This window comes from Triturus cristatus, chromosome 5_2 (assembly GCF_964204655.1).
Source record: "Triturus cristatus chromosome 5_2, aTriCri1.1, whole genome shotgun sequence".
NCBI classification, from domain to species: Eukaryota; Metazoa; Chordata; class Amphibia; order Caudata; family Salamandridae; genus Triturus; species Triturus cristatus.
In genome coordinates this window covers 11,305,522-11,319,079 of record NC_140588.1, presented here as the reverse complement: position 1 = coordinate 11,319,079, position 13,558 = coordinate 11,305,522, and the positions used below count along the sequence as shown (strand labels likewise).

The window sequence follows — 13,558 nt, the reverse complement described above, 5'->3', positions numbered from 1 at the left end:
TGGGCAGGCCCCATACTTCGATAAGTGTATTGGGTGGGGTCACTTTTATGTCTATTGCAGATCTCACAAGGTGGTCTTTTATATTCTTTCCTCTTTTGTATGCAAACAGTGGTGTCTCAAGTGTTTGGTCTATGTTTTGGATTAGATACCCATCTACTGTGAGTGCGTCTTCAAAACAGGGCACTTGCACACACATATATATATATATATATATATATATAGAGAGAGAGAGAGAGAGAGAGAGAGAGTTAATACTACTAAAATGTGTACTGCCATGCATTGTAAAGGTCAGTGCTTGGTAATGGCAATAGTGGTAATGCCATACATCCTAAAAGTGTTGGAAGTGTAGAATACCATTAGCAAGTAACGTAAGCTGCCCTTTGAAATGCTAGCCAATGGAGAAAACAAAATATATTTTGAAAAAGTGTTTTAGGTGAAACGCTGCAATTGTGTAAGGAGTTTAACGTCAAAGTCATTCACCTGATCACTGCAAAATTACAAAACAAAATCTGTAACATTAGTTAATTGTTGGCAACTGTACCGGATGTAAGCAGGTTATTTTTATGTCATTGCGATCCAGATATTATTGCACAGTAACTATTTTTTTTAATCCAGCCTCAATTGTCCACGATAAACATTGAGACCAATGGCTGAAACTGCCTGACATATTACAAGGGAAAGGAACATAGCTATTGCAAAAGTTAAACAGAGGCAAACTCAGCTTCTGCCATGCTTTCACCAGCCAGTCAACAGCAGAAATGTCTGTTTAATTTGAAAATTAACATAATCCATATGTGATTCACGTGCATATCTGCTATTGAACTGGGCGAACTAAGCTGCTAAGCAGAGGAGAAGTAAAAAAAAGAGAGATAAAAAATATAAATTTTCTATGGAATTATTTGGGTACATCAAGTGCATAATATATAGAGGATTTCACAAAACACTGTTAGAAATATTTTTCTAAATGTGGCTAGTTCCAATTTTTACATTGGCCCAAAACTAGAACTTGCTTAAATATTACACTTTGACATTTGAGGTCACCTGAGCAATGGTTCTATCTGGACACCATGACCGAATTAAAAGCAGACGTCTGAAGCAGTCCAGCGTTTGATCATATCCACTAGGAACCATCTCCTCCTCTGGTGCTTCTCTGTCAAACCAGAGTTTCCATTGCTTCTCATTTCGTGTAATCTAAGTGCAACATGAGTAAGAAAAAGGGTTAGTAGGGAAAAAGGCAAGGAGACAAAGGGAGGCTAATGTTCATCCCAATGAAGGAGAAACTAGTAAATGTGGCAGATGGGATGTGAAAAAAGTGGACACAGCATACACATCACTATCAGAATGCTGTCTGTGTTTTTACAGATTAGTGACTAAATTTGCACCACATGAGGAAATTACACCAGAAACAAAATCATGGTTGCACCACAGTAGTTGAAAATTCTAACTCTGATAGAGCTGGAACTTCTAGTGTGATACAGGTAAAATTTCCCCAATTGAAACTAAAGAACAAGTTACTTACCTTTGGTAATGCCTTATCTGGTAGAGACTTTACCTACCCACAGATTCCTTACCTTAGATTTATCCCTAGGCGTAAGACAGGATCCAGAATTTTTTTGTGAGCATTACCTCCGACTGCTGGTAGGTGGCGTTCTTTGCCATCGCGTGGGGTTGTCCGTGACGGAAGTGACCTATATAAGCGCCGCACTCAGCGCACTGATGTCAGCTCCTTTTCTCAACTTTCCACACCAGGACACCGAGCCACGAAGAACACTGACCACTGGTGTGGAAAACTAGGGCCATGAGGGTTCACAGCGCAGGGAGGATGGGTAGGCCGCTAAGGAATCTGTGTCTAGATTGAGTGTCTACCAGATAAGGCATTCTCATCTGATAAAGACTTCTAGCTGTAGATTCCTTACCTCAGAATAGATACCCAAACAATACTTCCCTAGAAGTGGGTCTGCGAAACTGTCTCACACTAAAGTCCTGCAGGACCAAATGAGCAATTTGCCTGACCCGATGGGCCTGACTATCCAGGCAATAATGCTTTGTGAACGTGTGTAGCGAAGCCCACGATGCTGCCTGGCAGATGTCCAGGACTGGAACTCTGCATGCTAACATAGTGGTTGCAGCCTTAGCTCTGAAGGAATGCGCACACAAGCCCTCAGGAGGTTGCTTTTTGGTCAATGCATAGCAGATCTTATTGGGGAGATGGTAGTGGCTCTCCCCTTCTTCACTCTGAAATACCCCATGGAGAGTTGGTCGTTTATCTGGAACTCTTATGTGTGGTCAAGGTAGAACGACAACGCTCTTTTTTGGGTCCAGTCGGTGGAGTCACTCCTCTTCTGTGGATGGAGTGGTGGCAGAGAGTAAAAGGTAGGCAGGGTGATGGACTGGCCTATTTGAAAAAGAGTGACAACTTTCGGTGATAAGGAATCTATAGTGCAAAGAACCAGCTTGTCTGGTAAGATGTTCAGATACGGATGCTTAGATGACAAAGCCCGAAGCTCAATGACCCTCCGACAGATGTTATTGCCACAAGGAAGGTTGTATTGATGGTAAGGAGTCTGAAAAGACAGTTGTTGAGCAGCTCAAAAAGAGCGCACATCAGGAAAGTAATAACTAGATTAAGGTACCACAGAGGCAAGATGAAGGGTGAAGGGGGAAACATGTTGTTGACCTTGCGAAAAACCTATTTACAACAGTGGATTTAAACAGGGATGACTGATCTGTAAACAGCAGGATGGCTGAGATGGCAGAAATATAGCCTTTTTAGGAGCCCAAAGCAGAGCCCTGCTGGGCAAGAAAAAGGAGAAGGGCTTGAGAGACATGAGCAGAAAGAGGGTTAACTTATTTCTCTGCACACCATACCACAAACTTGTCCCAACGGCAGGCTTATACTGTCTTGATAGTGGGATGCCTGGCAGCCAAGAAATAACATTGCAGACTTCAGGCGAAGCTCAAAGGCTGTCAACTGTCGCCACTCAATCTCCATTAATGAAGGCAGAGTGTTGAAAGGTTTGGGTGGAGAACCATCCCCTGCTGCTGCAACAGAAGATCCTCCCAAAGGGCAGCCTGATCGGAGGACCGATGGCATACTCAAAAGCTCGGGATACCAAACTATCTGAGCCCAGTCCAGAGCCACAAGGATGACTTGGGCACGGCCGTTCCTGATCTTCTTAAGAACTCTGGGCAGGAGTGGTATGTGCGGAAAGGTATACAGGAGGCTTGAGCTCCACTCGAGACTAAATGTGTCTCAGAGCGAGAGCCGCCTTGGAAACTCCAGCATGCAGAACTGCTCTCTGCACGCAATGTCCAAGGCTCTCCCCACTGCTGAAAGAGACCCTGCCCCACCACCGAATTTGAAACGCCATTCGTGATACACTACACATCTTCGGCTGAGTTCATCCACCCTGGCATTCAGAGAGCCCGCCAAGTGTTTAACTACCAGGGATATGCCCAGACATTCCAGTCATGTCCAGAGGCACAGGGCCTATTGACAGAGGGTCCACCTCCCCTCCCCGCTCTGTTTGTTGCAGTACCACAAGGAGGTGGTGTTATCTGTGAACACTTGCACTAGCCTTCCCTTGATGGAGGGTAGAAAGGCTTTCATTGCTAGCCGGTTTTCCCCGGAGCTCCAGCAGGTTGATGTGGAGTCTGGTTTCAGCTGAGGACCAGAGGTCTCTGATCTCCACCTCTCCCAGATGGCTGCCCCATCCCACAAGTGATGCATCTGTCACCGGTGTCAGATCTGGTTGGGAAAGGGAGGGTGGTCTGCCGCTGACCCAGTTGCTGTTCGTTAACCAACACTGCAGATCTTTTGCAGTTCCTTCCGCGATGTGGACCATATCAAAGAGATTTCCCTGATGCTGTACCCACGAACTTCAGGACCCACTGCTAACTCATATAAGACACTGTAGGTAATCAGTTCCTCTGTTGTGGCAAGTATGTGAAAGATGTCACTGTATGCCAGAAGTGTTTGTCGCTGGGAGATCTGAATTTCAGATCATAATGCCCTCACACACCTGTTAGGGTGTCATGCTTCCTCATAGGGCGCTCCTCGTCGGACCGGCGCTGCAATGTCCAACAGGCATGGTGGCTGCTTTGGCGGAGTTCTTCCGATCTGAGATCGCTGTATGTGAACGGTGTATTAGGGCGGTAGGTGCTGTGTGTATGTTAACGTGAATAGGTGATTTAAAATAGGCTCCAGATCTAAGAATATATTAATTCGAAATAGAGCTGGGACTAAGTAAAAAAAGTGGTGCCGCCAGCAGGTCGTAAGGTACCTAGTTGGCTAGTGAGTATGTGTGGTCAACATGTTTCGTGTCATCTGAGCTCCAAAATCGAGCGACACTTCTTCAGGACCTAGGGTAGATAATAGTGATCCCCAGTGGAGAACACCAAAAAAGAGGCACATCCAAATATTGGGGATGTGATTAGAACAAACGTAGGTCCCAAGTAGGGGACCTACCATGCCTCTCCACCTAAATAGAGTGGGAGACAAAAGGGAAAAAGAAAAGCAAAGAGGACAAAAGAAGCGACATGAGTGGATCCTGTCCAATCACAAAAACACACAGATTGCGTAGATTCTATAGGCTAAAGTAGCCACATTAGTGATGGGGTATGTCTAGATAGTGTCGAGTGATCTCATCCCAATCACAGACCAGGACTAACCAGATAAGGGTATAGTGATATAGTTAAAAATTCCCATTAAAAGTAATTGTATGCATTGTCTGAAAGTTAGGCTAACCCAACCACAACTGATACCCCTAAAACGTACAGAACAGAAAAAAACATGAAAATAAATTCATGACAGTGCTGGATCTTACCTTGCTTGGTGGAAAGTTCCACTTCATGGAAGGAGGGGGAAGTTGGCCCAAGTACTGAAGGGTAACCAACTGAAACGAAAGTAATATGGGGGAAAAGCAAAAGGCAAAGACAGCTCAATGTGCTAGAACAGCAAAATACGGAAAAGCCATGATAAGTTTAAGGAGGTCTATCTCTAAATGGAGGTGCGCTTAGACGTAAAATATTGTGCTTAAAGTCACACAAGTATCCCTGAACGTGAGGAATGATGTGGGTCTCATAGTATGGTGACATACCGCCCGGGAAGGTCGGATCGGGATATTGTGAAAACAGCACATGCTCGAGCTGTGGACAGGCACGCGAGTGCGGAGGAAACCATTCTTGAAGATACTGAGTGTGAGAGTTTTAAAAAAAACTGGAAATAGGAATAGAACAGGTGTGTAGCCGACAACAGCGAAAGGGTGAAAACAATGCACACAAACGGACATATATAAACATCACGTTTACATGCTGTAAGTGCCAAAGAGGTCATGCCGGGAAATGACAGACGACGAATTTTACACTTACCGAATAGAAGGTGGGCAATGCCTGCTCATCTGAGATCTCACCCGCTTCCGAATCTTACCGTGGGTATGGAAGCTTCAATGATTTAAAGGAATTGGGCTTCCGGGATACTGATCGCGTTGGCTGTGGCGTCAACGTAATGTCCGGCGTTAAACATCGCCATCTTGTCCCCAGGATGTGTGCCTGACTAAGTGTAGAAAGACTACCTCCCGAGGGGGTACCAAGTATACATAGCAATGAAGATGAAAAATAAAAATAATAATGAAAATGAAAAGTACAAGGGGTTAATAGGTTCAATAACCTCCCGGTCATTTTGGATGTGAGAAAAATCACATGGTAGTCAGAATAAGGACTCCATGTTATATAATCAGAGGTGTCCGACATTGGTCAGATGGGAAGTCGAGTACCAATGTAAAGATGTTCAATATGGGTGGAAACATAGCGAGGAGTGCTAAAATGGAGACTACCAAGTGGCACTAGAGTTGGAGTATATATGTAGGGACACTGGGTCATATGGAGATATTGGAATGGCCCCTGATGTGTGGTTGTTATATCAATGAGGACTCTACAGACATGGTCAATTTGTAGATTCCTATATTGGAGGTGGCAGTTTGTTCTTTCCAGGATGGTCAGTATCCAGGTCGAATTTCGGACCAAGGAATGGCATCATTCAGGCCCATCTTCTGTGTTGACAAACGGAAAATCCATCTTTGCTCGGTTTCGAAAGTGTTTTGCGTCGTCCAGTTAACATTGCTTTCAATCACTGTCCAGGACATCTCGTCCGCCCCATGTGGGTGGGAAAGGAAGTGAGTGCTCATTTTGGTTGTAGACCTGCCACATCGTATGTTGCTGCGATGCTACATAATCCTTGTCTTTACTGGGCGTGTGGTCATCCCCACGTACCATAGGTTGCAAGGACATTTAATGAGGTATACACAGTTCTTTGAGTTACAATTCGTATGTGTTCTTTGGGTCCAGGTTTTACCTTCTTCCAGATTGAGTTCCTTTGTCATCCTCGTCAGTGCGCATACTCCACAGTGTCCACACAGATAGTGTCCACATACTGGTGTGGTGTTCCATAGTGTACCTTGTACAGTGTTCTGTATATTTTTTTGGTCGAGTATGGACTAGTATGTCATTCAGGTTGCTTGTCCATTTATTGGCAAACCTTGGTAGTGGTAATGAGAGTTTGCCTGTGGAGAGGATTTTCCAATGTTTTCAAATGATTCTTTGGATGGTATTGGATTCTGGTGTAAATGTAGTAACACAAGTCATCATTCTTCAGTTCTCCTTTGTTTAGGTTTCAAAAGTGCCTCTCTGTTGTTTAGTGCTCTTTGTTTTGATTGTATGATGATATTTTGAGGATAATCCCGGGCTGCTAAGTTTGTGCTCAATGTGGCTGCTTCCTTTCTGTAATCGATGGTAGATTCACAGTTTCTACGGAGGCGCAGGATTTGGCCAAAAGGTAGATTGTTCCTTAATGCTTTCGGATGATGACTCCCATATAGTAAGAGATTATTGCGATCCGAGGTTTTTTTTTAGGTATGTGTTAACAATTGTCCATTCCTGAGGATGATGGTCAGGTCAAGGAAGTGTATCTCAGTGGGGGATACAGAACTGGTAAATCGTAGAAAGGGGTCCAAAGAGTTGACCCATGTGAAAAAGTTGTCACATGTTTGCATGTATCCCTTCCAAAAGATGAGAATGTCATCTATGTAGCGCCTCCACAAGATGATGTTGTTCGTATATATATATATATATATATATATATATATATATATATATATATATATATATATATATATATATATATATTATCTGTAAGGTGGAGGCGTTCAAATTCAGCTACATAGAGACCGGCCAGGCTCGGCGCGAATGTGCTGCCCATGGATGTGCCCTGGGTCTGATGGTATAACTGGTCGTGGAATTGAAAGAAGTTCTCGCACATTGCTAAAGTTGCTCATTCCATTATGAATGCTACTGGTGTCTTTGACGTCCAATTTTCTGCGAGGAGGCGCTCTTCTACTACTCTGAGAGTCTCTTCTTGTGAAATATTAGTGTTGAGCGCCTCCACATCCAATGTCATCAAGAGGTTTATTTCTTCACTCCTGGTGGTGTTTGAGATGAGATTCAGGACGTCTCTTGTGTCTTGTAGGTATGAGGGAATTTTTTTCACCAAAGGTTGTAAGAAGCAGTTGCAGAACTTGCTCAGCGGTTCCAGCAGTGAGCCTATCCCGGATACTATAGGGCATCCAGGGGGGGTGTCACCCCCTTGTGTATCTTCGGAAGAGTATAGAAGGCCGGAGTACGTGGTTCCAGGTTCACCAAGAAGCCAGCTTCATTCTTTGTGATCCAGCCCTGCGCTTCTGCAGAGGTCACAATCGATTTGATTTTAGTTTGAAGTGTTCCTGTCGGATCCTTATTGATTTTCTTGTAATATCTCTCCTGTGCCAGCTGTCGAAAGGCATTCCTGATCGTAGTCATTTGTGTCCATGAGGACAATGGCGCCTCCCTTATCTGCCGGTTTGATAGTCAATGTGGTGTCCTCAGACAGATATTTGATAGCTAGTCTCTCTGCTGTGGGTAAATTATTGTAATGTTGCTTGGTGTGAATATTGTCTACTTCCTTGATGACTGCCTGCTCACAGGTGAGCACCTCATGTGGGGTCATGTTGTCTTGAGGTGTAAATTTAGAGGGTGTACGTAGACCAGTGTCTGATTGTTCTTGATAGTCTGTCCGTGAAGTATGCTTTTAGTCGTAGTTTGCGAAAAAAAGTCATGTAGTTCCTTATGTAGTTGGAAACGATCCAAATGTGGTGTAGGAACAAAGCCCAAACCATGGTTCAGTACTTTGATTTCGATAGGGGTCAAGTTTCTTTTCGAAAGGTTTACCACTAGATTCTGTTTTTCTTGCTCCGTAGTTCCATCCGTTCCTGTTGTTGTGAAGCTGGTTGGTCTTGCCATTGGACCTGTTTCGGTGTCCCATTTCGACTTCTGCCTCTTCCCCTGCCCCGGCCTCGTTCTAAAAAAGGCTGCTAATTCTGGTTGTAATGGTACATTGGTAGGGGGGCATGGTACATAGGGTTCCAAGGTGGTTGTTGGCCGAAGAAGGGAGTTAATGGGTATCCATACATGGGTGGTGGTGGGGGTCCCCAATTCTTTTTGAAACTTGAGCGACTGTCACTGCTAGAATTGCTGCTGTTTGAATCTAGGCGTGGTCTAGTGTCTGATGAACCTCCATCTGAGGAGTCATCATCGCTTGGTATTTGGTAGTCTTCTTTGATGTACGGGTACACCTTTTCTTTGTCGAATTTCTTGATGTCTTTTTGTAGTTTGGAGATCATCTGTCGCATCAGGTGATTTTTGTGGCCGTCCACCTCGGCATTTATTTCCGCCAATCTACTCTTGTAGGCAGTGATGTTAACTGTTTTTAAATTATTTTCTGCAGTCGTGATCTCAATGAGTAGTTTGTCTGCAAGGCGTTTGGCAGTGTTAATGATTAGGATGAGTCAGTCCCTGGTACATTTCCACGCCACCAGGGACCATTCTCTTCTGAAACCAATGTCTTCCAAGAATAGTCTTGGGGCATTTGTAACCAGGAGTCCATTGGGGGCTATGTTTGCCCGCAAGTATTCAGTCATCATAGCACCATGAAGTGCTATCTTAGTTTGTAGTTTCTTCTGGTTGGTTATGGAGTTCCAATCTTCAGTCGTGCTACAGGATGGATTCCCTGCATCAGATTGTAATATGGAGGGTGCACGAAGGATCTCTGACACCATGTCGTCAGAGAAGCTTAATTCCTGATTGTCCATGTTCACAATGATATGGTAAGGATATATGGAGAGAAAGGCAGGGTATGTGGAGTGGGGTTGAGTGGTATAGGCAATGCGTTTGAATTCTAAGAGGTTTGATTGTACCTCGGCACAGATGCCTTGCAGGAACATTTAATCAATAGGGGGGACAGAAGAGCTCTTCTGTCCCCCCCTATTGATTACATGCCCACTGCTAACTCCACATATGCCAGGGGGCATGTGTCACAAGAAGGATGTAGGAGGCCATGAGGGCCAGCAGCCTCAGTGTCAGTCCCACCAAAACCCAGGATAGAGGGTGAAACATTGGTATCCTAGCCTGAAGAACCTGGATATGCTGCTTGGAAGAATGAGCCCGAAACTGCACGGAATCCAGAACAGCTCCAATGAAAGGGAGCATATGACAGGGAGTCAGGTGTGACTTAAGCACATTGATAGTGAACCCCAGGGAGTCCAGGAGGCCTCTGATCTCTACCTCCCCCATGTGGCCGTCCCCTCCCCGGAGTGACGCATCCGTCACTACTGTGAACTCTGGTTGGGGAAGGAAAAGGGATCTGCCGCTGGCCCAATCCTGGATCGTTAGCCACCACTGCAACTGACTTGCAGTCCCCTTCGAGATCTGAATGACATCGGAAAGATTCCCCTGATGCTGCACCCACTGGAACTTCAGGCCCCACTGCGGAGCCCGCATATGCCATCTGGCATGATCCACTAGCAGGCTGAAACTATCACCATCACCTTGGTGAACAACTGAGGGGTGCTGGTAATGCCAAAGGGGAGCACGGTGAACTGAAAGTGCTTATGGCCCACCATGAACCACAGGTAACGCCTGTGGGCAGGTGGGACATAAGCAAGAGTGAACATTTTGAATTTCTGCTTGAGGGAGAAATTGAGATGGTGCAGGTTTAGAATAGGAAAAATGCCTCTGTCCTTACTGGGCACCAGAGAATAGGGGGAATAACAACCACAACCTACTTCTGGTATCGGCACCCTCTCTATGGCTCTCTTTGCCAAGAGAGCCGTCACTTACTGGCTGTGTAAGAAGAGATTGTCCTCCATCAGCATGTCACAAGTGGGTGGCATGGGTACAGGGGTAGTCACAATGGGGAGGGAGTAGCCCCTTTGGACAATCTGGAGAACCCTGCGGTCTGATGTTATCGACCTCTAGTGGTGCAGGTGATTGCGTATCCAGCTTCCCACTGGTTGCTCGTGATGGTTGGAGGGCGAAATAAAGAGGTTTGGAGGCTGCAGCTGCCAGTGGGGGTCATGGACTGGCCCGACCTCTGGCTGCTTGACTTACAGGGTCTGGGTGTACTGCATCCTCGGCCATGCAAAGGCTGGGGAGCTTGTGTGCCGTGGTGGCAGGGTAGGTAAGGACATGGCTGGAAGCCCATTCTGTGGCCACGAAAGGAGCAATAGGTGGACTGTGGCCATGGAAAAGCCCAAAGACCTGGCAGTAGCTCTCCAACCCTTGAATCACTCCAGTGCTTAGTCTGCCTTGTCTCCAAAGAGACAGAAACCATCAAAGGGCATATCCATAAGCAAGGCTTTGGACATCCCCTGAAATGCAAGTCTTTCTCAGCCATACGTGGCGCTGTAAGGGCATCAACGATTAAACCTCTCTGGCTAGCAAGCCAGTTGTGTCCAGCCCATATCTGATCATGAACTTGGCTGTCTCTCTCCCATCTGCCATAGCTTGGGAGAATATGGCCCGGGCCTCCTTCTCAGGGACCATGGGCAGCACATGCTCAACCGAATACCACAGTACATGAGAGTAACAGCACAAAAGGCAAGCAGTGTTCACAGACCACAGTGCCAGGCTGGTGGAACAACATTTTCTTGACTAAGGTGTCCAGCTTCTTGAATTTCCTATCCAGTGGGGTGGTAGGGAGTGCGGAAGGGTTTACACGCCTGGAGCTGCATGAGGATTTTGGATTCCCTAAGGGGGGGGCGATGGCGATGAGCAATTTTCCTGTTCACAGGAGCCCTTATGCTGGGTTTGGACCAGGTTCCAAGCAGGACGTCAGTAAGGGCTTCATTAAATGGGAGAAATGGTTCAGAGGGGTCATTCCCAGCTAAAGCACCTCTGCAAAGACCTTAGTCTTGACTGCCACTGAGGGTGGGCTAAGGTACAGGACCTTGGCCACCTTTCTCACCACCACTGCTAAAGAAGCTGCCTCCTCCGTAGCCATGGTAGGAGGAGAGTCCATGCCAGTATCTGGGGATGCATCCAGGTCACTGGTGTTTGCCAAATCCTCACACCTGTCCATGTTGGGGTCTAGGGGTTGGTATTTTTCAGGGTCTGGCGGCCCCTCCCAATCTTCCTAAGTCCTAGCCCTTAGGATTGGTCTGGTGGTTATGGCTGCAGTTGACGCCGGAGTCGGACAACACCCCTCTGGCTCTGTCAGGGTTGTGGATGATAATGGGGACAGCGCTGGCACTGCCAGAAGTATCGATGGTGCCAAGGGCATTGAAATTGGGACTGGAGCTCGGGAGGTTGAGATTGTACAACCGGTGCCGGTCCAGATCCATCCATGGATCCAAGGGACCCACTGGAGCTGGGGGCGGACCCGCCGACAGGGTACCAGGAGGGGCACCTCCCGACACTGCAGAGACCAAAGGCAAGCCAGCTGGGATTAGCCACCCAAAAAGTTCTCACACCAGTCCATGTTGTGGTCTAGGGGTTGGTATTCCTCAGGGTCCGGTGGCCCCTACCAATCTTCCTAAGTCCTAGCCCGTAGGAATATTGCTCAGGCTCTGGTCTGAACGGTATGGCTCCAGTTGACGCCAGAGCCAACGACACCCATCTGGCTCTGTCAGGGTCGCGAATGAGAATGGGGACGTTGCTGGCACTGACGGAAGCATTGACGGTGCCAGGGGCATCGAAATCGGGACTGGCATTCGGAAGGTCGAGGTTGTACAACCGGTGCCGGTCCATATCCATCCATGGATCCAAGGAGCCCGACTGGAGCTGGGATGGACCCGCTGCTACGGAACCAGGAGGGGCACCTCCTAACCCTGCAGACCCAAAAGGCCTGCCAGATGGGATGGGCCACCCTAAAATGGGGTACATCGCCTCATTGCAGAGTTGGGTGGGGGTCACTCTGGCTCTTAGAAACACGGAGAGGGTAAGAGCCAGCCCAGGCGCAGGCTCAACCACAGAGCCAGGCCTTGAATGATGATGCCCCCTCGTCCCATCGTATGGCTTCGATGGACAGGATGCAGTTGAAGCCCTTCTCAACTTCTTGCTTTTTTTTCTAGGACTTACCCGAATGCCCGGATGACTGCGACAAAGATTGATGGCTCCGTCACCAATCCCGGGACCTTCCTCTTGATCTGGATTAAGATTGTCACAACGTCGCATATCAACTGGACAGGTGCTTGAAGGATCGCTCCCTCAAGGCCTTGGGGTGCATGGCTCAGCAATTGGGGCAGGTCTTTGCATTATGGTCAAGCTCAAGGCATCGGAGGCAAACAAGATGCAGGTCTGTCACTTACATCTGTAGGTGACAGCGCAGCAGGGCTGGAAGCCAACTTTTCCACTGGACATACCTGCCACACAGGAGAAAAATTCTCAAAAGACTTCGACAAAAGGTAGAAAAAGGGTCAGTCGAAAAGTAAATGGGGATAGCTCTATCCGGAACTGCACTGACTGGCGCAGAAAGAAAAGAACTGATGTCAGTACGATGAGGTGCGCTTATATAGGCATTACACTTGCCATCTCTGGCGAGGAAGAAGCCACGCGGGGTCAAACAATGCCACCTACCAGTGCGCAGGCGTACTGCTCCCGAAAAATATCCGGATCCAGTCTGACGCCTGTACAGTAATGACTTTAAGTCTCCATCTATATTTTGAGACCACTTTATATGGGAAAGTCTGGATAAGTTTTAGCTACAATATAAGAAATAGCCATAGTTCATATTTTGCCAAATGTAGAGCTATTACTACAAAGCAATCCTCATGAACCCCTTGATAATCGTAGGTTTGTCCCTGATATACATCCCTCAATAGGACTAAGTTTTATAGATCAGAGGAATTCAACATTCTTTTGAGCGTACAGGTTTAGCAAACTCACTAGAGGTGTAAAGCTAATATGTTTAATATTAACACTTGAAGACATTTATCTGTCAGAAGTAACTATTTATAAAAGTTTCATGTGTCAGACATGGGTACTCCACTGACTCCCTACACTCCGTAAATCTTTTTTTTTTTTTTGCCTTCTACACTTTAACTCCTGGGCCAACTCAACTACAGGTTTCTTTACTTATTGTTTATTGGATTTTTCGCATTTTGGAAAAAGCAATAAAACTTTTTAAAGTAAAACTCGCGTAAGAATTTTCAAGGTTGAAATTTAGCTTACTTTCGTTAAAATAGATTAAGCA

General features: G+C 46.4%; 1 protein-coding gene across 1 annotated transcript in view; it reads right to left on the bottom strand.

The window, feature by feature from the left end:
- Positions 1–13,558, bottom strand: part of DNAH5 (dynein axonemal heavy chain 5) — a 5,853,083-nt gene that overhangs the window by 703,010 nt on the left and 5,136,515 nt on the right. Inside the window, exon 70 of the mRNA XM_085606747.1 lies at positions 1,042–1,191. Coding sequence (XP_085462873.1) covers positions 1,042–1,191 — 150 coding nt within the window. The remainder of the gene's footprint in view (positions 1–1,041; positions 1,192–13,558) is intronic.